Here is a 26,331-nt window from a genome sequence, read left to right as displayed (position 1 = left end):
AACTTATTCTCTGTGGTAGGAATGACAGAAATAAAAGATATATTTTTTAAAACAGCGAGTGGCTGGTGAATTGTAGTGAGATACACCAAGTGGATGATACGGATCGTAACGCCTCTGCCTCACAACCCCAGGGACCCCCGGTGCTGTCTGTGTGGAGTACGCATGATCACATTGAATGGCGGTGCTGGCTTGAAGGGCCGAATAGCCTACTCCTGCACCTATTGTCTATTGTTCTTGCTGTGACTATGTGGGCTTGCCCTTGGACTTGGCCTTACATCACAATTGGGCCACCTTAACCTCCCCTATTATGTAAGCGGGTGATCGAATCTATTCACCTAGACTGTGGGTGATGGACCAATTCTTCTGGCACTAGAAGCCACCAGTAGAAACTTGGGGTCAATAAAAAGTAGGATCATTAGTAACCAGAACCTATAGAAACCCAGAAACAGGGCCCAATACAACAGAAGACAGACACAAAATGCTGGTGTAACTCAGGCAGCATCTCTGGAGAGAAGGAATGGGTGACGTTTCGGGTCGAGACCCTTCTTCAGACTGAAAGTCAAAGGAAAGGGAAACAAGAGATGTAGACGTTGATGTAGAGAGATATAGAGCCATGAATGAAAAACATGCTAAAATGTAACAGGCCATCGTTAACGAAGAAAGGTCTCGACCCGAAACGTCACCCATTCCTTCGCTCCATAGATGCTGCCTCACCCGCTGAGTTTCTCCAGCATTTTTGTCCACCCAGGCCCTTGTTAACTGTTTGTTGGGTGAGAACAAGAAGCTGATGCGACTTTGGTGGGGGAGGGATGGAGAGAGAGGGAATGCCGGGGTTACTAGAAGTTAAAGAAATCAATATTGTAGAGCAATATTCATTGTTCTATGTCTCTCCATAGAATTTATGTGGATCTCACATTTTTTACTGGTGCCTATTTTTACTGGTCCCTATTGTATTGGTGTGGAAAGGAACTGCAGATGCTGGTTTGAACCGAAGATAGACAAAATGCTGGAGTAACTCAGCGGGACAGGCAGCATTTCTGGAATGGGTGGCGTTTTGGGTCGAGACCCTTCTTCAGACTGACGGTCGGGAGAGGGAAACAAGAGATATAGACGATAATGTAGAGAGATAAAGAACAATGAATGAAAGATATGCAAAAAATGTAAAAGGATGATGAAAGAAACAGGCCATTGTTAGCTGTTTGTTGGGTGTAAACGAGAAGCTGGTGCGACTTGGATGGGGGAGGGATGGAGAGAGAGAGAGAGAGAGAGAGAGAGAGGGAATGCCAGGGTTACTTGAAGTTAGAGAGATCAATATTCATGTCACTGGGTTGCAAGCTGCCCATTTGCAGCACACACAGGAATCTCTGCCCTTCCCCTGCAGTGGCCAGATGAAGCAAGCTGCCCGTTTAACACAGTGTTGGGACTTTAACCAGCGGCTCACAGGCAATTAGACCCCCATGGACTGAATCAAATTATTATTTATTTCTGCGATATAAATCTCCATTGTCTTGCACTGCCTAGAGCCCTTCAATGGAAGGGGGCGAGAATGTTCCAGAATGTGCAAGTCACCACGACAGCTGTGGCATGGAAATTTAGAACAATGACGTTAACATGTGCTTGGTGCACAGATTTTAACTGTGTGTGTTTGCACGTGCGGGTTCGCTGAGTGTCTGCGTACAGGCTAACACCTCTGTGTGTATGTTGCAGCCTGTCTGCATGTGTGTGTATACATGTGTGTGTTTGCATGTCTCTGTGTGTACGTAGGTATATCTGTGCGTCTGTCTATATACACATGTCTGTATGTGTGAATTTGTGTGCCTATGTATGTGCTCATGTCTGGGTGTGTGGCAGTATGTTGATGTGTTTCTGTGTGTATGTACGTGTGCATGTATGCGTGTATGCATGTGCGTGTGACTGGATGTGTGTGTATGCGTGAGTGTGCACGCATGTGTACACGTGTGTATGTGAGTGCGTTTTGTTGTGTGTGTGTGTGTGTGAGTCTCGGACTGAGTTACTCAGCAATTTGATCACAAAACAATCTTTGCTTCATTTCTGTTCAATCGAGAATGATCCTTTCCCAGAGTGCAACGCAGGATCGGCAGTCGTTGTTTTGCCGTGATCCGGGGGGGCAGCGGGGGCTGTTGTACATCATCCGCAGCACGTGTCCATGCACACCACAGTACTGACTGGCCAGCACTGACCTTGCTAGGTGTCACTGGAGAGCAGAGAAGCCCAGCCCAGAGTAGCCCAGCCCAGCCCAGAGTAGCCCAGCACAGCCCAGCCCAGAGTAGCCCAGCCCAGCCCAGCCCAGAGTAGCCCAGCCCAGCCCAGAGTAGCCCAGCCCAGCCCAGAGTAGCCCAGCCCAGCCCAGAGTAGCCCAGTCCAGCCCTGCCCAGAGTAGCCCAGCCCAGTCCTGCCCAGAGTAGCCCAGTCCAGCCCTGCCCAGAGTAGCCCAGCCCAGAGTAGCCCAGTCTACCCCTGCCCAGAGCCCAGCACAACCCAGAGTAGGCCAGCCCAGCCCACAGTAGCCCAGCCCTGCCCAGAGTAGCCCAGCCCTGCCCAGTCCAGCCCTGCCCAGAGTAGCCCAGCCCAGCCCAGAGTAGCCCAGCCCTGCCCAGAGTAGCCCAGTCCAACCCTGCCCAGAGTAGCCCAGTCCAGAGTAGCCCAGTCCAGTGTAGCGCAGCCCTGCCCAGAGTAGCCCAGCCCAGAGTAGCCCAGTCCAGAGTAGCGCAGCCCAGCCCAGAGTAGCCCAGCCCAGCCCAGAGTAGCCCAGCCCAACCCAGCCCTGTGGAACAAGGTTCTGACTGTCTACCCTCTCTGTGTCCTTCATAATTTATGGTCGTGTACATTCCTATCAGGTCTCCCTGCAACCTCTGGCGATATTTAGCCCAGCTTCACTTCAGGTTTTTCAGGAGGCCACGTCACTGGAAGATTCGGACAAGAACCCAAGAGGAATCTTCTTCTTCTTGCGTGTGGCCTGCACAGCCTAAAGTTGCAGGACAACTCGTTCTATTTGATCTTGTTTAATTGTGCACGCCAGGTTGATTGCATTCGTCGTGAAGGTTGCAATCTCCCTCCAACCCCCCCCCCCCTCCACCCCACCCCACACACCGCAAGAGGAATGAATAGGCAGCAACGTGGATGCTGTAACATTTTATTGGTAGTTACTGGCAGCGTCCCCTAGTAATTCATCATTGCTCTCGGTCACCCTCGACGACAGTGTTAACGGCGAGGAGTTGCCGTGGAGATTGGCACTGCTCCACTTGCAAAGATAAAACTTATTCTCGAAAAGAAAGGTGGAACTAGAAGCCCAGAAGACGGAGAATGATTCCTGCTGCTATGCAGCTCAAGAAAGGTTTGAGCTACAGTCTAACAATGCAATGCCCTCCATCCAACATCCCCCCCCCACCCCCCCCCTCGTTCCTGTGCTAACCAGTCACCCCCCCCAGTTGGACTTCAACCAAGCTGAAGGTGAGGGGGCAACGTCCTAAGATCAGTCCATGTGTTGGGCAGTCACTCCTTAACTCCTTCCTCTGGCAGCTTGTTCCATACCCCACCCCTCCCCACATTCCTATTAAATCTTTTCCCCTTCACCTTACACCCATGTCCTCTGGTCCGCGATTCACCTACTCTGGGCAAGAGACTCTGTGCACCTATCCATGCCGAACACCTCCGCTCAGTTCACAATAACCAACCTGATCTCCCTGTGGCTCAGCACTTCAACTCCCCCTCCCATTCCGAATCCGACCTTTCTGTCCTGGGCCTCCTCCATGGCCAGAGTGAGGACCACCGCCAATCGGAGGAGCAGCACCTCATATTCCGCTTGGGCAGTCTGCACCCTAGCGGTATGAACATTGACTTCTCTAATTTCTGGTAGTCCTTGCTGTCTCCTCCACTTCTCAGCTCTCCATCACACCTCTTCCTTTCCTCTTCCCGCCCCCCCCCCCCCCTCACATCAGTCTGAAGAATGGTTTCGGCCCGAAACGTTGCCTATTTCCTTCGCTCTACAGATGCTGCCGCACCCGCTGAGTTTCTCCAGCATTTTTGTCTACATATCCACGTTCTCCAGGGATGCTGCCTGACCCGCTGAGCTATTCCGCCATTTTGTGTCTATCTCTGGAGGACATGGAAAGGCGACGTTTCAAGTCAGCATCCTTCTTCAGAAACCCTCTTCAGAGTCTGAAGAGGGGTCCTGACCCAAAATATCGCCTATCCATGTCTTCCACAGATGCTGCCCGACCCGCTGAGTTACTCCAGAACTTTGTGTCCCATCCTAATGAGGCTGTAGTGGACAGGGAGGCCAAAGTGAAAATCTCACACCACTAGGAGTTATAGCATCAGAGTCTTAAAGCGTGGAAACAGGCCATTCGGCCCATCTTGCCCACAGCGGCCAACGTGTCCCATCTATACTAGTCCCACTGGCCCATCTCCCTCAGAACCCGACCTATCCATGTATCTGTCTAAATGTTTCATAAACATTGTGATAGTCCCTGCCTCAACCACCTCCTCTGGCAGCTCCTACCATACACTCACCATCCATTGAGTAAAATAAGTCACCCAACCTATTAAATCTTTCCCCCCCTCACCTTTAACCTATGTCGCCTGGTCCTCGAATAGTAAATCTCTCCTGGATGAGTGTTAGAGGATCAATCCACCCTTCCAAAACCATCTCATCGAACTGTGGGACAGGATAGAGGGGGTGAATGGCCCATTCTAGGCTGCAGCCAAGACGCCCTAACATCCGAAAGAGCCCTCCACTGGGGTGCCATCAACATTAATATTCCTCCGTTTAATTTATTCGCCTTGATACCCATGCACAGATCGAAGGCTGGTTGGGGGAACACAGGTGGGGGTCAGGGATAAAGCCACTGTCACACCCACCTCCCTCGCCTCTAGCACTGCGTTACGTAGACTCATATTTAAAAATCCAAAATCTATTACAATACACGACTCACAAATCACATATTCTCCCCATAATTAGTTTTGTTTCGGTTCCCTGTTTAGAAAGTCCCGTGGATGGAGCAGTTCTTGAAGCCACCCTCCCTCCCCCCCATCTCCCCCCCCCCCCCCCCCCCCCCACCCTCGCGTTGGGCTTCCTGAAGCCCCCCCTGCCCTGCCTGGCCTCAGGAGTTGATGATCTGGCCAGACCATGTCTCGTGCTTGGTCCCAGGGGCCAGGTGGGTGATGACCACCTCCACGGCCTGGTGCTTCAAGTTCTTGGGCGGGACGGCGCACACCTTGTACGTCACCTCATCTCCTTCCACCGGAACGTACTCCCCCTCGATGCTGGGGGAAGGAAAGAGTTCGGTCAACGGGGTTCATTCAGCTCCGAGAGAGATTGTTTTAGTCCAGTTCAGAAACAGGTCCCCTCAGCCCACCGGCCACCAACACTATCCTACACACACTGGGGACAATTTACAATTTTACCCAAGCCAATTAGAGCTACAAACAAGAACATCTTTGGAGGGCGGGATTTTAATTGATTTTTTTTTACATTTATAAGTTTCCTTTTAAAGATTTAACTATATTTACATAGAGACCGGGAGGTCTATATTCAATGTGTATTTTGACACTGGTCTCATATTAGGTTATACCTGTTATTAATGTAATCCTGATCCCTATGTATCAATACTATCCGCAATAACCTACCTGAACTCCCGGTGGCTCAGCACTTCAAATCCCCCTCCCATTCCCAATCCGACCTCTCTGTCCTGGGTCTCCTCCATTGCCAGAGTGAGCAACAGCGGAAATTGGAGGAACAGCACCTCATATTCCGCCTGGGGACCTTATGTCCGTATGGCATTAACATTGAATTCTCCCAATTTTGCTAGCCCTTGCTGTCTCCTCCCCTTCCTTAACCCTCTAGCTGTCTCCTCCCACCCTCCCATCCGCCCGCCCTCGGGCTCCTCCTCCTCCTCCCCTTTTCCTTCTTTCTCCCCCTCCCACCCCCCCTCAGTCTGAAGAAGGGTTTCGGCCCGAAACGTCGCCTATTTCCTTCGCTCCATAGATGCTGCTGCACCCGCTGAGTTTCCCCAGCAATTTTGTGTACCTTCGTATCAATACTATTGTTTTGTTTATCATTATTCTTTTTGCTCATTGGTTTTGGAAAAAAAAACAATAAAAAGATTTTAAAAGAAAGGAAACTGCAGCACCCGGAGAAAACCAACGCGGGTCACGGGGAGGATGTACAAACTCCGTACAGACAGCACCCATGGTCAGGATCGAACCTGGGTCTCTGACTGGCACTGCAAGGCAGCAACTCTACCGCTACGCCACCCTGCCGCCCCAGCCTTGCACTAAATGTTGTATCCTTTATCCTTTATCCGTACGGCTTGATTGTAATCATGTGTCATCTTTTCTTTGACTGGATAGCACGCAGACAAAATGTTTTCACCGTACCTCGGTAGACGTGACGTAAACCAAACTAAACTCAAGAAGGGTCTCGACCCGAAAACGTCACCCATTCCTTCTCTCCAGAGATGCTGCCTGTCCCGCTGAGTCACTCCAGCATTTTGTGTCTATCTTAAACGTGGTGGTGCAGCGGTAGAGTTGCTGCCTTACAGCGAACGCAGCGCCGGAGACCCGGGTTCGATCCCGACTACGGGTGCTGTCTCTACAGAGTTTGTACGTTCTCCCCGTGACCTGCGTGGGTTTTCTCCGAGATCTTCGGTTTCCTCCCACGCTCCAAAGGCGTGCAGGTTTGTAGGTTAATTGGCTTGGTGTAAATGTTTTTTAAAAAATGCCCCTAGTGTTTGTGTGTGTGTGTGTAGGATAGTGATAATATGTGGGGATCGCTGGTCGGCATGGACCCGGTAGGCCGAAGGGCCTGTTTCCGCGCTGTATCTCTAAACCAGTGCTTCTTAAACTGGTGAATGGTTCACCCAAGGGTGAATGAAATTATTTTGAGGTGAATGAGTTAATTTATGTTTTTTGCTCATGTGACAAAATAAATGATAATATAACATTATACACAAGGCAGAATAAGATGAATATGAACAAAAAAATATAAGAAAATTTAGTCCGGGGTGAATGAAATTTTGTGATAAAGACTCAAGGGTGAATGACACTGAAATAATTTAAGAAGCACTGGTCTAAACTAAACTAAACTCAACTGTTATATGCTGAGAGAATGGAGCAGCTGGGCTTGTACACTTTGGAGTTTAGAAGGATGGGAGGGGATCTCATTGAAACATGTAAGATTGTTAAGGGCTTGGACACGCTAGAGGCAGGAAACATGTTCCCGATGTTGGGGGAGTCCAGAACCAGGGGCCACAGTTTAAGAATAAGGGGTAAGCCATTTAGAACGGAGATGAAGAAACACTTTTTCTCACAGAGAGTGGTGAGTCTGTGGAGAGCTAGATAGGGCTCTTAAAGATAGCGGAGTCAGGGGGTTTGGGGAGAAGGCAGGAACGGGGTACTGATTGGGGATGATCAGCCATGATCACATTGAATGGCGGTACTGGCTCGAAGGGCCGAATGGCCTACTCCTGCACCTGTTGTCTATTGTCAACTCAACTGAAAGTACTTATACAAACCCAATGTTCCAGGCTCACCCATTTTATTTAATCCAATGTTCCCTTGGTGCTTGGATGTGGTTTGAATGTGACCACTAGGATCTCCACTCTATCTAGACACAAACCCCCCCGCTCATTCCTGGCAGTGTGTATCCGCTCACTAGCGCCCCCTGCTGTGAGGATGCCCCACCATTGTGACGAGCGCAGGGCGACCACTCACTCGGAGATGTGCACAAAGATGTCCTCTTTCCCGTCCGTGGGGGTGATGAAGCCGTGACCCTGCGACCTGGAGAAGCACTTGCACTTGCCCTTGGAGATGGGGCCGAGCGTCGCCCGGGCAGAGCTGGAACAGGATAAACACGTTGGCAATCTCACAAACAAACCACCAGTCTTTAATACCCCCCTGGAGACCCCTTGGTAAACGTATAGGAATGGACGGCAGATGCTGGTTTAAACTGAAGAAGGGTCTTTATTCACCTTCTCCAGAGATCAAATCAAGAGAGTTTATTGTCATGTGTCCCAGATAGGACAATGACATTCTTGCTTTGCTTCAGCACAACAGAATATAGTAGGCATGAATACAGAACAGATCAATGTGTCCATGCACCATAGAAAATATATATATATACACACACACACACACACATCAGTAAACAGATAAAGTGCAACTTCGGAGTTTGTTGAAGTTGTGTTTAATGGCCTGATGGCTGTGGGGAAGTAGCTATTCCTCAACCTGGATGGTTCACTTGCCGAGCTACAAATGTCAAGTTCTTCTCCTCTTGCCTGCCAATGGCCAATTTGCCATTTAGCTGAATTGGTAAATCTTCCTGTTAACCACCTGTGTTCCTTGTATGAAGACATCTGGGGTCTCGCTGAGTACCTGCAGTCTTTAGACTTGCGTCATTGACAGAATACCCTGCTTCACCACCAGGTGGCCAGTCTGTATTCTGCCTTCCAACTTGCTCTTGGCTTTGTTTAGTTTAGAGACATAGCGGGGGAAACAGGCCCTTCGGCCCATCGAGTCCGCACCGGCCAGCGATCCCGGCACACTAACACTACCATATACAAACTAGGGACAATTTACACTTATACCAAGCCAATTAACCTACAAACAATAGACAATAGGTGCAGGAGTAGGCCATTCGGCCCTTCGAGCCATGCAATGTGATCATGGCTGATCATCCCCAATCAGTACCCCGGTCCTGCCTTCTCCCCATATCCCCTGACTCCGCTATTTTCAGGAGCCCTATCTAGCTCTCTCTTGAAAGCATCCAGAGAACCCGCCTCCACCACCCTCTGAGGCAGAGAATTCCACACTCACCACTCTCTGTGAGAAAAAGTGTTTCCTCGTCTCCGTCCTAAGCTGTACGTCGTTGGAGTGTGGGAGGAAACGGAAGATCTTGGAGAAAAGTCACGGGGAGGCCGTACAGACAAGTACCCGTAGTCGGGATTGAACCCGGGGTCTCTGGCGCTGCAAGGCAGCAACTCTACCTCTGCGCCGCCCCTTGTTCAAAGGGTCTGGTCCAAACGACCCCGCTGATCATCCAACGTGCGGCACAGCGGCGCAGCGGATGGAACTGCTGCTTCACGGCTTCCAGATACCCCGTGTCCAGTCCCCACCTCGAGAGCTGGAGTCACACAGCAAGTCAACTGGCCCGTCCAACTCCCCTTGAATTGCCCTCACACCAAACCACTTTGTGGTGGCCAATGTGGGAAGAAACCCGAGCACCCAGAGGAAACCCACCAGGTCCCAGGGAGAACGTGCAAACTCCACCAGAAATTGTGGCGTTTCAACCAAATCCACCCACGATCTGTGTGAGTTGGTCACTATTATCTATTAACTTTATACTTCACCTTAATAATAATAATAATAATGGATGGGATTTATATAGCGCCTTTCTAATACTCAAGGCGCTTTACATCGCATTATTCATTCACTCCTCAGTCACACTCGGTGGTGGTAAGCTACTTCTGTAGCCACAGCTGCCCTGGGGCAGACTGACGGAAGCGTGGCTGCCAATCTGCGCCTACGGCCCCTCCGACCACCACCAATCACTCACACGCATTCACACACAGGCAAAGGTGGGTGAAGTGTCTTCAATGTATATGAATTACAGGGAGGTCATAGAGCCATATAGTGTGGAAACAGGCCCTTCAGCCCAACTTGCCCACACTGGCCAACATGTCCCAGCTACACTAGTCCCACCTGCCTGCCCTTGGTCCCATATCCCTCTACACCTGTCCTATCCATGTACCTGTCTAATTGTTTCTTAAACATTGCAATAGTCCCTGCCTCAACTACCTCCTCCGGCAGCTCGTTCCATCCACCCACCACCCTTTGTGTGAAAAAGTTACCCCTCAGGTTCCAATTAAATCTCCCCCCCCCCCCCCCTTTAAACCTCTGTCCTCTGCTTCTCGATTCCCCTACTCTGGGCATAATAAATGATATGATAGAACCTTATTTATAGGTAGACAAAAGTGCTGGTGAAACTCAGTGGGTGAGGCAGCATCTATGGAGCGAAGGAAATAGGCAACGTTTCGGGCCTGTCTTCAGTCTGAAGAAGGGTTTCGGCCCAAAACGTTGCCTATTTCCTTCGCTCCATAGATGCTGCCGCACCCGCTGAGTTTCTCCAGCACTTTTGTCTACCTTTGATTTTCCAGCATCTGCAGTTCCTTCTTGAGAACTATATTTATCCCAGGAGGGTAATTGGTCTGCCAACAGTCATAAAACTCTGCGCATTCGCCCGATCAGTTCCTCTCTTGATCTTGTACATGTCGATAAAATCGCCCCCTCATCATCCTCCTGCGCTCCAAGGTATAAAGTCTCAATTCTCAACCGCTCCCTGTAGCTCAGGTCAAGTGTGGTGTAGTAAAAGGTCTCCCCTCGCCAAGCCCCGTGGGCAGAGCGGGGATACTTACGCAGAGTAGGTGCGTGTGCGCTTGGTGGGCAGGGGACTAGGCAGCTCCCCCAGGAGGGAATGACTGCGCTCCCAGCTTTTGGGACAGTCTCGGTAGTAGAGTAGAGGGGGGGACACGGGGGCCCGGGGCACATGAGGTGGCTCTGAGGGTGACGTCTCGCTCTTCTCCGATGACATGGTGCCTCGAGAGAGGGAGATCAACCTGTAAAACAAGAGGAGCCCGTGTTAGAAGCCCACTCACTCGTGTAGGAAGCAACTGCACAAAATGACAATGGACAATAGACAATAGGTCACTCGGCCCTTCGAGCCAGCACCGCCATTCAATGTGATCATGGCTGATCATCCCCAATCAGTACCCTGTTTCCTGCCTTCTCCCCATATCCGCTGACTCCGCTATCTTCAAGAGCCCTATCAAGCTCTCTCTTGAAAGTATCCAGAGAACCGGCCTCCACCGCCCTCTGAGGCAGAGAATTCCACAGACCCACATGCTGATGTTGGTTTAAACCAGAAGTTCCTTCCTTCCTACATAAGGAACTGTATATAGGTGCTGGTTTGAACCAAAGGTAGACACAAAATGCTGGAGTAACTCAGCGGGTCAGGCAGCATCTCCAGAAGGAAGGAATAGGTGACGTTTCGGGTCGAGGCCCTTCTTCAGACCCGAGGGCCTGAGCTACAGGGAGAGGTTGAGCAGGCTAGGACATTATTCCTTGGAGCACAGGAGGAGGATGAGGGGTGATCTTATAGATGTGTACAAGGTCATGAGAGGAATAAATCGGGTGAATGTGCAGTCATTTGCCTAGAGTCAGGGGAAAGGGAAAGGAGAGATATTGTCCTAAGCATCTTCTATATCTCTTGTTTCCCTTTACCCTGACTCTCAGGCTGAAGAAGGGAAAGGACAAGAGAAAGGGGAGAGAGGGGAGAGAGGAGAGACAAAGAGGAGAGGGAGAGAGAAAGGGAAAGAGAGAAAGAGGAGAGAAAGAGAGAAAGGGGGGAGAGAGAGATTCGACAAGAGGACAGAGCAAAGCGATAGAGGGTAGGATGAATGAAAGACAAACACATGTTGTGGAAGGACAAAGCTTGTGAGTGATGGAGTAGCCGTGATCCAACTGGTGACGTGAGGCCAGATGCCGCTCAAGGCTGCGTCTGTTTATTCTAATATGTGCCGCAGAAGAGGCGCAGGCTCCATATCTACAGAGTGATCGACCTTGGCAGAGGTGACAGTCTTTAACCCCTGAAGGATCTGATCTACCCTGTGTGCAGTTTGCATTACACACTGATTGGGGGGGGGGGGGCAGTTTCTGAGCAATCGCACTGTTTTGGTTTTATAGACAATAGACAATAGGTGCAGGAGTAGGCCATTCGGCCCTTCGAGCCAGCGCCGCCATTCAATGTGATCATGGCTGATCATCCACAATCAGTACCCCGTTCCTGCCTTCTCCCCATATCCCCTGACTCCACTATCTTTAAGAGCCCTATCTAGCTCTCTCTTGAAAGCATCCAGAGAACCTGCCTCCACCGCCCTCTGAGGCAGAGAATTCCACAGACTCACCACTCTGTGTGCGAAAAAGCGTTTCCTCGTCTCCGTTCTAAATGGCTTACCGCTTATTCTTAAACTGTGTGTGTGGCCCCTGGTTCTGGACTCCCCCAACATCGCGAACATGTTTCCTGCCTCTAGCGTGTCCAAGCCCTTAACAATCTTATACGTTTCAATGAGATCCCCACTCATCCTTCGAAACTCCATCTATCTAGCTCTCTCTTGAAAGCATCCAGAGAACCCGCCTCCACCGCCCTCTGAGGCAGAGTTTTGAAACAGCACGGGTTGACAGAGTTACCAGAGGGGGCGGAGAAATATTGGATGGCCTGTTTCTGTGCCGTAAGCTCTATCACACAAGGGTTGTTAAATATTTAACAGCTTGTTTTGAACAGTAAAAGATGTTACAAAAAAAACCCAGAAAACATCTTCAGGCTAAGTTGCGTCTCCACCTTTTGGTGGTGATACACTTGCATCAATATCCCCGAGTCAGGGCTCACCCTAAAAAACCTGTTTGCGCTGGCCAGGAATTCCAAAGAACTAGTTTCTACAGATCTGTTTAAGAAAGAACTGCAGAAAAATCAAAACAATGCTGGAGAAACTCAGCGGGTGAGGCAGCATCTATGGAGCGAAGGAAATAGGTGACGTTTCGGGTTGAGACCTTTCTTTAGTTTTTACAGATCAGTCTGCTAGAACTACAATGGAAGCCGGAGCGTGTATTGAAATGCTACCTCCAGCCCCGCAAGAGGAATCTTGCGCACACCCAAGGGGAATTATTGAACTGCTCAAGGAACACAAGGAACTGCAGATGCTGGAATCCTGGGCAGAACACAAAGCGCTGGAGGAACTCAGCAGATCAGGCAGCATCTGGGGAGGGATGGGACAGGCGTCGTTTCAGCTCAGGATTCTTCCAGCAGTGGAAGGCCATTTGGCCCTGATGCTGCCTGGCAGACCAATCCCATTATACCTCCTTGGACCTATCCCCAATTCCCTTTTGAAATCGGTTGGAAAGAACAGCCTAAAAGATGCTGGTTTACCCCGAAGATAGACATAAAATGCTGGAGTTACTCAGCGGGACAGGAGAGAAGGAATGGGTGACATTTTGGGTCGGTACCCTTCTTCAGACTGAGAATGGTTTCCATCGGGAACGGTGACGGACGCACCACACATCTCCGTCCTCCAGTTCCTGCGGACTTCCACCGCTGGAAGTCTAGGATGTTGGTGTGTGTGTGTGTGTGTGTGTGTGTGCTTTATCATCATTCCTTACAATGCCGTGTCCGACAGCGATCGCAACTTCTACTGACGTGTGGATGGCCGTTGGCTCACTAGGAGCTTATCCGCCCTTTGACAGGTCTTGTTTTTGGTCCTGCTGGGGGTCCACAGCCCCCTCCTCACCTGGCAAACCAGGTGGGGGAGACGGTTTAGTCACCGACTATCCAACCATGGAGCAGGTAGCACGGAATGTTACAAAATTTTGAGATTTTAAAAATCAAGTCTTTAATTTATCCCATCAGATAAAGCATAAAAAGAAGTTTAATTTGACATCTAATTCACTTTCATATCTTCAGTATTAAAAAAGTTATGGCCATTTTCATACTCGGAAATTGGCATCTTATTCCCTATTGCTTTTTCATTGACTTAGCACAAAAGCTGTGATCGAGAACATTTAAAAGCCGATATCTTTCTTAAAATTAAGAGAACTGAAATAAATTTTCAGTTATTATAGATTGAAGCATTCTGAAACAATTATGAAACAATCTTACTTAGATGACTTGAAATTAAAGCATATAATTAGTTAGTTACCTAATTGTAGCTAATTACAAAATTCAATTACTAGATCTAAACATCTATCCATTTCTTAAGAATAGATTAACATTTTTAAATAGCCTAAGTGTCCAAATAACATTCACACAAGAATTCAGAATATAACATAATTTTTAAATCTCATTGTCATGGGTTTATAGGCCAAATGGAAGGAATTTAATGTTTAATACCTGTAAATTAATGGCCATTTAAATCAGCTTGCGAGTGGGATTTTCTGGAATGGGACCATTTGGAACGTTGAGGTTGAGGTGAATTTATACCCCCATATGTGCAGCAAAAACACTGCCGGTTCTTCGGGGGGAAAAATCACCGTTTTGCATCTTAAAATGTGAATTAAATACATCTTAAGAAACACTTTTATACATAAAAACAAACTACTTTCTTTTACCTGGTCCTGCATAAAATCCGTCCCAGTTGTCGGCATTGACGGCTTCAGAAGCTGATTTTAAAATCATTCCTGCGATTAACTTGTCGGGTGAATTTCTTTTTAAAACACACAGAACGGCCGTAGGAACGATTCTTTAGCAAAATCTTGCACCCCAACAAATATAATTCAGGACCAGGTCGGGAAAAAACCCCGTTTTAACACCGCCCACCCCCCCCCCCCTCAAACTCGCCAAAATCGCGCACACAGCCAGTGGCAGAATGACAGCGCCGCTGAAGGTAAGTTTTGTAACATACCTACACATGGTAACCGTGGCGGGGGGAACTCCCCCCGACCTGACCTTAAGCTTGCCACAAGATCATAAGATGATAGCAGAATTAGGCCATTCAGCCCATCAAGTCTACTCCGCCATTCAATCATGGCTTATCTATCTCTCCCTCCCAACCCCATTCTCCTGCCTTCTCCCCATTACCTCTGACACCCCTACTAATCAAGAATCTATCTATTTCTGCATTAAAAATATCCACTAACTTGGTTTCCGCAAAGAATTCCACAGATTCACCACCCTCTGACTAAAGATGTTCCACCTTATCTGCTTCCTAAAGGAATGCCCTCTGCCATGCTCTGACTTTTTACATTCTTTTCTGCTCCAAGGCAGTTTGAGATGGTACAAGATGCTGGGATTGAAGGGAAGGGTTCCAGGCATCACATGGTTACACAATATGCAATGCGCTAAAGGTTCGGCATGTCCCCAGCAAGCCTCACCAACTTGCAGAGATGTGGGTAGAAAGCATTTTATCAGATGCGCTGTGAGGCAGAAGCTCTAGCGTTTCGCCACTGTGCGAATTCTCTCTCATGTGTCCCATCAACACACCTGCGACAATTCATAGCAGCCAACCAACCTAAATTCTGGAGTAATTCAGTGCCTCGTTTAGCACTTCAGGCAGCTGGTGACCTAACGTGGATAATTAAGATTAGTGTAGATCCTGGTGGGCAGTACGGTGGTGCAGCGGTAGAGTTGTGGCCTAAAGGGCCTGTCCCACGAGCATGCGACTCCATGCGGCAAGCGCGACCTAACGTGGTCGCTTGAGCCGTACGGCCTCGCGGGGCCGGTCCCACTTCGATCGCCGGAGCCGTATGGAGTTGTGCGGAGCTGGTCCCGACTTCGCGCTGGGCTCCGAAAAACTGACCGTGTTCAAAAATTCCGCGCGGCAACGGCCTGCCGGCCCACAGCAGCCTCGACACCGTATGCACCGCCTCGACGGGCGTGCGCAGCGTTTCGCCGCTGTACGCAGCGTCTTGACGCCGTACGTCACGTGCAAACTTCCCGCGGACTTTGCTCGAACTTCACGTCACTCACTCGACCTCCGCGCGGCCCCCGCTTCCGGTTTGGTCGCGCTTGCCGCATGCAGGTCGCATGCTCATGGGACAGGCCCTTTACAGTGCGAGAGACCCGGGTCCCATCCTGACTACGGGCACTTGTCTAACTACAGGAGTTTGCACGTTCTCCCCGTGACCCGCGTGGGTTTTCTCCAGGAGCTCCGGTCTCCACTCACACTCCAAAGACGTACAGGTTTGTAAGTTAATTGACTTCGATAAAATTGTAAATTTAAATCCGATGCTGGGTTGGGTGAGGCGGGCGGGGGGGGCGAGGGGCAAGGCATATCTCCACTTTATTTTTTATTCCTTTATCTATCCGCTACACTGCTTTGGAAGTTTAAGTAAGGGATTCTCTTTTGGTCTTCTTCAATCTATCTCTTCACTTTCTTTCTTGTTTTCTCTTTCTTTTTTTTTCCATTCTCATAATGTAGGTTATAAGGTTAAAAATGAAGCTGTACAATAATTGTATAATTTTAGATGCCGAATTAAAATAAAAAATTTTTTTTTTTTTAATTGTAAATCGTCCCGAGTGTGTGTAGGATGGTTTAGTTTGCGGGGATCGCTGGTCGGCACGGACTCGGTGGGCCGAAGGGCCTGTTACCACGCTATATCTCTAAACTAAACTAAACATACAATGGGCAGGATGGATTTGGAGTCAGAGAGTGATACAGTGCGGAAACAGGCCCTTCGGCCCAACTTGCCCGCACCAGCCCACATGTCCCAGCTACACTAGTTTGATCCATATCCCTCCAAAACCTGTCCAGCTGTTTCCTAAACATTGGGATAGTCCCAGCTCAACTACCTCCTCTGGCAGCTTGTTCCATACACCCACCACCCTTTGTGTGGAAAAGCTACCCCTCAGATCCCTATTAAATCTTTTCCCCCTTCACCTTGAACCTATGTCCTCTGGTCCTTGATTCACCTCCTCTGGGCAAGAGACTCTTTGTAGGCCTGAAGGCCTGTTTTGGTGCTATATCACTCCAGGACTCTGTGATTTGCGGTGCTGGCTCAAAGGGCCGAATGGCCTACTCCTGCGCCTATCGTCTATCGATTCACATGACCGACTGACCTGCATTATCTAAGTTCACACATACATAATGTGACGAGCAATTAAGTCTAGGTCTGAAGAAGGGTCTCGGCCCGAAACGTCACCCATTCCTTTTCTCCAGAGAAGCTGCCTGTTACTCCAACTTTTGTGTCTATCTTCGGTTTAAACCAGCGTCTGCAGTTGCTTCCAACACTGAAGTCCAGAAACAGTGATCATCACCAAAGATCCTGTAGCGGAGCAAGATAGACCGCTCCTGCTAAATGCAATGGGCTGACGTGTAGTACGCAACGGAGCGGAACGTGGGCCTTTTTTTCATCCATTTCCATAACCCGATCTGACCTGACTCGCAGTGTAATCAACGTTGCAGGGGAACAGTTTGTGTCAAAAAATTTAAATTCTGAAAATGAGGAGAATATCCTGAGTGTAGGATAGTGTTAAGGTGCGGGGATCATAGAAACATAGAATATTGGTGCAGGAGGAGGCCATTCGGCCCTTCGAGCCAGCACCGCCATTCATTGTGATCATGGCTGATCGTCCCCAATCAATAACCCGTGCTTGCCTTCTCCCCATATCCCTCGATTCCACTAGCCCCTAGAGCTCTATCTAACTCTCTTTTAAATCCATCCAGTGATTTGGCCTCCACTGCCCTCTGTGGCAGGGAATTCCATAAATTCACAACTCTCTGGGTGAAGATGTTTTTTCTCACCTCAGTCTTAAATGGCCTCCCCTCTATTCTAAGACTGTGGCCCCTGGTTCTGGACTCGCCCAACATGGGGAACATTTTTCCTGCATCTAGGTGTGGACTCGGTGGGCCGAAGGGCCTTTTTCCGCACTGTATCTCTAAACTAAACCAAGCATCCCGTGTCGGAGCCGGCAATTCTCATGGGGCTGGTGATGATTACCCGTTGCAAATATCCTTCTTTGTTCTTATCTACGCCAGACTGGAAAAACAGAAATTGTTCCCACTGTTTCAATCTTTTATTAACCAAGAAGCATAATGGTTCAACGGAAAAATAAATCAAGTGTACCCTTGCCAAGAGATTCTAGTGCATCTTACAGTATGTGTCGGGCAGGTAGACACGGCTGTGGACAACAGGAACATGTGTGAACAGGAACATTGAAACATATAAGATTATTAAGGGTTTGGACACGCTAGAGGCAGGAAACATGTTCCCGATGTTGGGGGAGTCCAGAACCAGGGGCCACACAGTTTAAGAACAAGGAATAAACCATTTAGAACCACGAGGAAACACTTTTTCTCACAGAGAGTTGTGAGTCTGTGGAATTCTCTGCCTCAGAGGGCGGTGGAGGCCGGTTCTCTGGATGCTTTCAAGAGAGATCTAGATAGGGCTCTTAAAGATAGCGGGGTCGGGGGGTATGGGGAGAAGGCAGGAACGGGGATGATCAGCCATGATCAGGGGTGGAAGATTGCAACCTTCACGTGGTCGGCCCTGTTTCGACGAATGCAATCAACCCGGCGTGCACAATCAAGTAAAATCAAATAGAACAAGTTGTCCTACAACTTTAGGCTGTGCACGCCATACGCAAGAAGAAGAAGAAGCCACGATCACATTAAATGTCGGTGCTTGCTCGAAGGACCAAATGGCCTGCTTCTGCACCTATTGTCTATTGACTATTGACTGACCATTTAGAACTGTGATGAGGAGGATCATCTTCACTCCGAGGATGGTAGAACTGTGGAATTCTCAACCCTGAAGAGCTGTGGAAACCCAGTGATTTAAAAAAACACAGCTCACTAAAATTCTGGACATCAAGGAATATGGAGACAGAGCAGGAAAATGGTGCTGAGGAAAGAGAGCAGCCATGACGATCATAAGAGATAGGAGTAGAATTAGGCCATTCGGCCCATCAAGTCTACTCCACCATTCAATCTCTCCCCCCTACCCCCATTCTCCTACCTTCTCCCCATTTTTTATTTTTTTATTTTTTTTTATTCGTTATTTAAGTTATGACTATGAGATGGAAGCTGCATACCAAATCTCGTTGCACCTCTGTGCAATGACAATAACATATATTATTATTATTATTGTTCCCTGACACCAGTACTAATCAAGACTGATGAACGGTGGAGCAAGATCAAAGGGCCAGATGGCCTACTCCAGCTCCTGTTTCTTATAATGAACCATGAACATGACCACATCAGGATTCTGCCTTCCAAAATACATTGAATTATTTTCCCTCAGTTACATTACACAGCTGCATTAAGCGTTGGTCAGGCCCCGTTTGGAGTATTGCGTCCAGTTCTGGTTACTCTGTCACAGGAAGAATGCAGAGGCTCAGTAGAGGGTTCTTGGTTCTTGGTTTCTTGGTCCTCCAAAATATTCCAAATGGAATTTAAACTGGAGGTGGTGAAGGGAGGGCTTAAGCCAGAAAGGGTTATTGGGAAGAAAGAGCTACTTTAAATTTAGTTGCATCTGGTTGGGTAACTATAGTTGGGTGGAGATTATTCCATGTTTTAATTGTGCGGGGGAAGAACAAATTGCTGTACACATCTGTCTTTGTAGCTGGGATCACAAATTGGATCGAATGCCCTCGTCTGCTCCTAATTGGTTTGGGTTTGGTGTAGGGTGCTGGGTTTATCGTGATAGACACAAAAAGCTGGAGTAGCTCGGAGGGTCAGGCAGCATCTCTGGAGAAAAGGAATAGGTGACGTTTCGGGCCTGAAGAAGGGTCTCGACCCGCAGCCTCACCTATTTCTTTTCTCCAGAGATGCTGCCTGACCCACTGAGTTACTCCAGCATTTTGTACCGATCTACAGATCTCCTGATACCACCACAGCCTGTTGCCTCTTCTTTATCTCTGGTATGTACATGAGCTTTAAGGCTTTCATTATTTAACCAGAAACCTACAGAAAAGGGCGGTCACAGTGGCGCAGCGGTAGAGTTGCTGCCTTACAGCGAACGCAGCGCCTGAGACCCGGGTTCCATCCCGACTACGGGTGCTGTCTGTACGGAGTTTGTACGTTCTCCCAGTGACATGCGTGCGTTTCCTCCGAGATCTTCGGTTTCCTCCCACAGTCCAAAGACGTACCGGGGTGTAGGTTAATTGGCTTTGGTAAATTTAAAAATGGGGTGGAAGATTGCAACCTTCACGTGGTCCGCCCTGTTTCGACTAATGCAATCAACTCGACGTGCACACACAGATCAAATAGAACAAGTTGTCCAACAACTTTAGGCTGTGCACGCCACACAAAAGAAGAAAAATGTAAAAATTGTCCCTAGTGGGTGTAGGATAGTGTTAATGTACGGGGAGCGCTGGTCGGCGCGGACCCGGTGGGCCGAAGGGCCTGTTTCCGCGCTGTTTCTCTAAACTAAACTATACTGCTTTCTAGTTCAGTCAGAGATGTGTGGCCTGTAGTTGGTCCATGTGCTTAAACAGATCACAACTTGTTTTTACCGTGATCACCAATTAATTTGTGCATCTACAATCTCTGCCCCAATTCTTTCATCTTTATTTTAATTTAGGTATGATATTTGATTAGGCTCATGCCACTGTTGGCCAGATGTTCGCTTTTCTCTGCTAGCTGGAGCTTGAGGTAAAGCCTCCTTCAGTTAGTCCAGATTGGATTGAGTCATGGAAGGACACAAGCCCTCTAAGTCCACACCGACCATCAACCACCCATACACTTGAAGGGCAATTAAAGGGCCAGTCCCACTTGGCCGTCATTTGCACGCCATTTACGCGACCTCCAAAAATGTGATCCTCGCATTGTGACACGTGTAGGTAGCGCGGGACGGGCGCGTGGAGAGGCGTGGAGGAGTGTGGAGTTGCGCGCGGTATCGCGAGGCACTCCAGAATTTCGTGCTGCACGAAAACCTCGCGCGCCACCTGCGTGATGCATCGCGTACGCACGCTGACGGATTGGGTACGCACGCTGACGCATTGGCGTCGCACGCTGGCGTCCCGACGTCTCACGTGTATCGCCTGGTGACGCAAGGTGCGTCTACCCCACGACAGAAGGGGGAGGAGTTGTACATTTTGATAGCCACATGGAAAAAGGATCTCCTTAATGTATCCACCACCCTGGATGTGGTCAACATAGATTGTTGGATTGGTTGATAGATACAGCACGGAAACAGGCCCTTCGGCCCACTGAGCCCTGGATTTAAGAGAGAGTTAGATAGAGCTCTAGGGCTAGTGGAGTCAAGGGATATGGAGAGAAGGCAGGCACGGGTTATTGATTGGGGACGATCAGCCATGATCACAATGAATGGCGGTGCTGGCTCGAAGGGCCGAATGGCCTCCTCCTGCACCTATTTTCTATGTTTCTATGAGTCCATGCTGACCATCGATCACCTGTTGGTACTGGTTCTATATTAGCCCTCTTTCCCGTCCACTCCCTACAACACAAGGGGGCAATTTACCTACAAACCCGCCCGTCTATGGGGTGTGGGAGGAAGCCGGAGCACCCGGAGGAAACCCACGTGGTCACAGGGAGAAGGTGCCAAGTTCACACAGACAGCAGCCGAGGTCAGGATGGATCCCGGGTGTGAGACTGCGGCTCGACCAGTGGCCCCAGTATAAGGGAGAGTGAAAGGGAGCAGGCAAAGAGGCAGGGTATAGAGTGCAACAGCATATAGGACATAAATAGTGCGGCTGAAACAAGTGTTATAATGCAGATGAACCGGTCCATTGCAAGCAAATCACAGTGTTCTGAAGGCTCCACGACGATGAAATGTTTAGTTTAGTTTAGAGATACAGCGCGGAAACAGGCCCTTCGGCCCTCCGAGTCCGCACCGACCAGCGATCCCCGCACACTAACACACAGGTGTGATCTTGTACTCCACATTCCCATCAACACCCCTCAGATGCTACCACTCAACCCACACACTAGGGGTAATTTACTGAAGCCAACTAACCTACAGACCTGCCACAATGAACCTTTGAGACAGCAAAGTTGGAGGAAGCCGGAGCTACCCGGAGAAAACCCACGCGGTCACAGGGAGAACGTGCAAACTCCGCAGTTGAGACAAAGGGATTAGAGAGTTGCAAATAACGATTTACATTTAGGGAACCTTCCAGGTCGAAGATGTTCCATCAGAATTACAACCTGAAAAAAAATTACCCCTTTTTTCCCTTCCCGCAGATGCAGCCTGACCTACCCAGCATCTATCTATGGAGCGAAGGAAAAAGGTTCTTCCTGCTTTCATTTTAGATTTCCAGCATCTGCAGATGGACACAATAAAGCTGGACTAACTCAGCGGGACAGGCAGCATCTCTAGAGAGAAGGAATGGGCGACGTTTCGGGTCGAGACCCTTCTTCAGACTGGTTAGGGATAAGGGAAACTAGAGATATATAGACGATGATGTAGCAAGATAAAAAAACAATGAATGAACGATATGCAAAATAAAAAGTAACGGTGATAAAGGAAACAGGAGATAGATACAAAAAGCTGGAGTAACTCTGTCTGCCTGCCCGCTGAGTTACTCCAGCTTTTTGTATCTGTCTTCGGTTTAAACAAGCATCTGCAGTTCCTTCCTAACACATAAAGGAAATAGGCCTTTGTTAGCTGTTTGTTGGGTGAAAACTGTGTCTACCTTCAGTTTAAACCAGCATCTGCTGTTTCTTTCCGACAAATTCCAGCATCTGCAGTTTGCTTCATTTTTTTTCAAGGCTCTTCCTATTTGTAGGGAACTGCGGCTGTCAAACTGCACAAGGACCTCCCTGGGGGCTGGGATGTGATCACAAGCAGGTCATCTATTTTCGTGATGTTGGATTTGAGGGATGAAATATTGATGAGGGTGGCAGCGAATACTCTTCCCCCCCCAGCTGTTCATTGAAGCTCTGCTGGCATAGCCACCTGTGAGAGGAGAGACGTGGCCTTGATGTGAATCTGCAAGACCGTGAACCCATTTCAATATTGGGCGCCGGCAGCTGAGCATAAAGAGCAGAGTCTAGCTCGGTCTTACGGCAGCACCACAGTTAGCTCTGAAGTGCAGCCAGCCCCTCGGCACAGGTGGGGAGGGCTACTGTCAAACCACACACACACTCACACACACATATATATACACATACACTCTCACACACACACACACACACTCACACACACACACACATATACATTCTCACACACTCACATATACGCACATACATTCTCACACACACATACACACGCTCTCACACACACACACACACTCTCACTCACACACACACATATATACACATACACTCTCGCACACACACTCACACACACACATATACATTCTCACACACTCACACATATACGCACATACATTCTCACACGCTCTCACACACACGCTCTCACACACACACACTCTCACACACACACTCTCACACACACACGCTCTCACACACACACACATACACACACACACACATACACACGCTCACACACGCTCACACACACACACATACACACGCTCACACACGCACGCTCTCACACACACACATACATACACTCTCACACACGCAAACACACGCAAACACACACACACAGGAGGTACTGGACCGGGGCACAAAGAGCCAGGGAAATATAAGGTGTCACCCATTAGAAAGACGAAATGGTGATTTCACAAGGGGCGCAGGAACAATGCCAGCTGTAAGCGGGCGGGGAGAGGATTTTCCTGTTTACTTTCTTCAAAAAGAAGAGCTATTCAGCGTTTCGACATTGAAAGAAAGAAAAGCCACAATGATCCTTTGAGACTGCAAATTAGAAAAAAAAACGCAGCACGACAGTTTTTTGTTGTTGCTGCAGTTTTTTGTTGTTGCTGTTCCCTCCCCCCGTGTGCTAAAATGTGCAAAGCAGCCGAAACAATTTCATTCTCAGTGAACAATTCCTTACCTATTCGCACAGAGACCCCACAGCACCGACTGCCGCTCCTTTGGTGGGAGTAGTGTTGTTCCTGTGTTGCCAGACTCCTATGCTCCGTATCTGCCTGCTGTTGATGTGAACATTAATTTCCCCTTGCTCTCTCTTTCTCTCTCGGTGGAAGCTGACAATCTCTGGCCTGGCCCTACCTTTCTTTGTGACATCACTTGTATGTCAATCATGAAGCCATGAAAGAGAAAGAAGGGGGTGGAGACCCATGCCAATTACCAGAGAACATCTCAGTACCTCGGGCTGAACAAAAGCTGCATTTATATATATATATATATATGTATATATACCTTCCCTATTTCTCTTCCCCTCCTTGCTGCTATGTGGTTCAGCAGGCTCCTGACATTCCAGCCCATGTCACCATTCTTTACCTTTGCCTGCAGTTGAGAGGAAGCTATTCACTAAGGTGTGGTGTGTGTGGGGTGGGGGCTCAATAGGAAGCCTGTACCCGCTGGAGTTTAGAAGGATGAGGGACGGGGTTCTTGGTTTCTTGGTCCTCCAAAATATTCCAAATGAAATTTAAACTGGAGGTGGTGGAGGGAGGACTTAAGCCAGAAAGGGTTTTCGGGAAGAAAGAGCTACCTTAAATTTAGTTGTATCTGGTTGGGTAACTATGGTAGGGTGAAGATTATTCCATGCTTTAATTGTGCGGGAGGGGGGAACGAATTGCTGTACACATCTGTCTTGGTAGCTGGAATCTCAAATTGGATCGAATGCCCTTGTCTGCTCCTAATTGGTTTGGATTTGGTGTAGGTTTGGTAATCTATGTCGAGCTAGGTAGAGTGTACGACAGCATGGTGGCACAGCGGTAGATCCCAACCACGGGTGCTGTTTGTATGGAGTTTTACGTTCTCCCCGTGACCGCGTGGGTTTTTTTTCCAAGATCCTCGGTTTCCTACACAGGTTTGTAGGTTAATTTGCTCGTTATAAGTGTAAATTGTCCCTAGTGTGTAGTGTAAGTGTGTGGGGGTCGGTGCGGACTCAATGGGCCGAAGGGCCTCTTGTATCTGTATCTCTAAAATAAACTAAACTAAAGTGGATGTGGAGAGGATGTTTCCACTAGTGGGGGAGTCTTGGACCAGAGGTCATTGCCTCAGAATAAAAGGATGTTTTTTTTAGGAAGGAGATGAGGAATTTCTTTAGTCAGAGGGTGGTGAATCTGTGGAATTCATTGGCATGGATGGCTGTGGAGGCCAAGTCAATGGATATTATTAAGACAGAGACAGATAAATTCTTGATTAGTACGGGTGTCAGGGGTTATGGGGAGAAGGCAGAAGAATGGGGTTGAGAGGGAAAGATAGATCAGCCATGATTGAATGGTGGAGTAGACTTGATGGGCCGAATGGCCTAATTCTGCTCTTATCACTTATGAACATGAATCTTTTCACACAGTTGTCGGTTGGGTATATAGACACATAGAAAATAGGTGCAGGAGTAGGCCATTCGGCCCTTCGAGCCTGCACCGCCATTCAATATGATCATGGCTGATCATCCAACTCAGCTGGTATGGAACAAGCTGGCAGAAAAGGTAGTTGAGGCAAGCGCAATAACAACATTTGAAAAACGTTTTGACAGGTACATGGATAAGAAAGGTTCAAATGTGGGCAAATAGGACTGGCATTGATGGGCAACTGGGCTGGCATGGATGAGTTGGGCCAAAGGGCCTGTTTCCGCGCTGTAAGACTCAATGACCCTTTGATTCTATGAAAATAATTGTACTCACTGTATAGTGCTTAAAGGCCTACACCTTATATATTTGTATATAATTCTACTCCTATCACTTGTGACCTTATTCTCAAAATGTGACCACCTGTCATAGCCTAACTCTGCCAAGAGAAACATTCGTCCGGCGTCCAGCATGTCAAGCCTTTAACAATGTTGTATGTTTTCATAAAATCTCCCCTCATTCATCTAAATTCTAAAAAAAAATATCATCCCAGCTTAATCTCTCTTTAATGCAGAAAATAGCCATCCCTGGAGCCAAAGGTAGACACAAAAAGCTGGAGTAACTCAGCGGGTCAGACAGCAACTCTGGAGAAAAGGAATAGGTGACGTTTCGGGTCTCAACCTGCACGTCTTTGGGAAGTGGGGGGGTGGGCATCTTTAAAGTAGCTCTTTCTTCCCAATAACCCTTTCTGGCTTAAGCCCTCCCTTCACCACCTCCAGTTGAAATTCCATTTGGAATATTTTGGAGGACCAAGAAACCAAGAAGAACCAAGAAGTGAAATACCCTGGAGAACACGCAAACTCCACACAGACAGCATCAGTGGCCAGGATCTCTGGAGTTGTGAGGCAGCATCTCTAACTGCATCAATGCTATGCTTAAAATCTTTTAAGATACTTCAAAGATTTATTTCCATTGTAATATATGTAATATATCAAGACTGAAAACTTTTATGTTTACTTTAGCTTTCAGCTAAATCTTAACTACATTGCACTTTTAACTTTTGCACTTTTTATAATGCATTTTTAATTTTGTTTTTCTTTTCTTTTAGTTCTTCTATTTTATTTCATTTTATTATTTCATTTATTGTATGACATGTTTTTATGTGAAGCACTTTGAGTCTGCCTCGTGTATGAAATGTGCTATATAAATAAAGTTGCCTTGCCTTGCCTTGCCTATATGTGGTTTGATGTTACACTTTATTTGATTATACATCTCAGAAATACTTTAGAATTTTTACTGGGTTAAAAATCCAAGCAATTACCTTAACTTAGGAACCAATTCATTGGTGAGTTGATTTTGCATCCCATTCTTTTAATAAACGTTCCTGTACTCACATAATATACTTTTAAATTGAATATTTCTTCCATGAGGTTTGTGATCCTAAAGTTTACATCATCTGGTCTTACACCGTCGCAAACTGTGGT

At 48.1% G+C, this 26,331-nt stretch overlaps 1 protein-coding gene across 2 annotated transcripts; it reads right to left on the bottom strand.

Annotated features, from left to right (window-relative positions):
- Positions 1–4,774: 4,774 nt before the first annotated feature.
- csdc2 (cold shock domain containing C2) lies at positions 4,775–26,244 on the bottom strand. 2 transcript variants are annotated; one of them, XM_033013287.1, is made up of 4 exons: positions 26,169–26,244; positions 10,434–10,634; positions 7,735–7,857; positions 4,775–5,286 (listed from the first exon to the last, which is right to left on the bottom strand). In XM_033013287.1, exons 1-4 carry the CDS (start codon positions 26,207–26,209, stop codon positions 5,124–5,126), a joined length of 528 nt encoding a protein of 175 aa, XP_032869178.1. In that variant the 5' UTR covers positions 26,210–26,244; the 3' UTR covers positions 4,775–5,123. The 2 variants fall into 2 exon arrangements, with proteins under 2 accessions (XP_032869178.1, XP_032869179.1); XM_033013288.1 differs by lacking the exon at positions 26,169–26,244 and adding an exon at positions 23,425–23,611.
- Positions 26,245–26,331: the final 87 nt, after the last annotated feature.

This window comes from Amblyraja radiata, chromosome 38 (assembly GCF_010909765.2).
Source record: "Amblyraja radiata isolate CabotCenter1 chromosome 38, sAmbRad1.1.pri, whole genome shotgun sequence".
NCBI classification, from domain to species: Eukaryota; Metazoa; Chordata; class Chondrichthyes; order Rajiformes; family Rajidae; genus Amblyraja; species Amblyraja radiata.
Note: the sequence above shows the minus strand (reverse complement) of the source record. Positions and strands in the feature narration are given on the sequence as shown.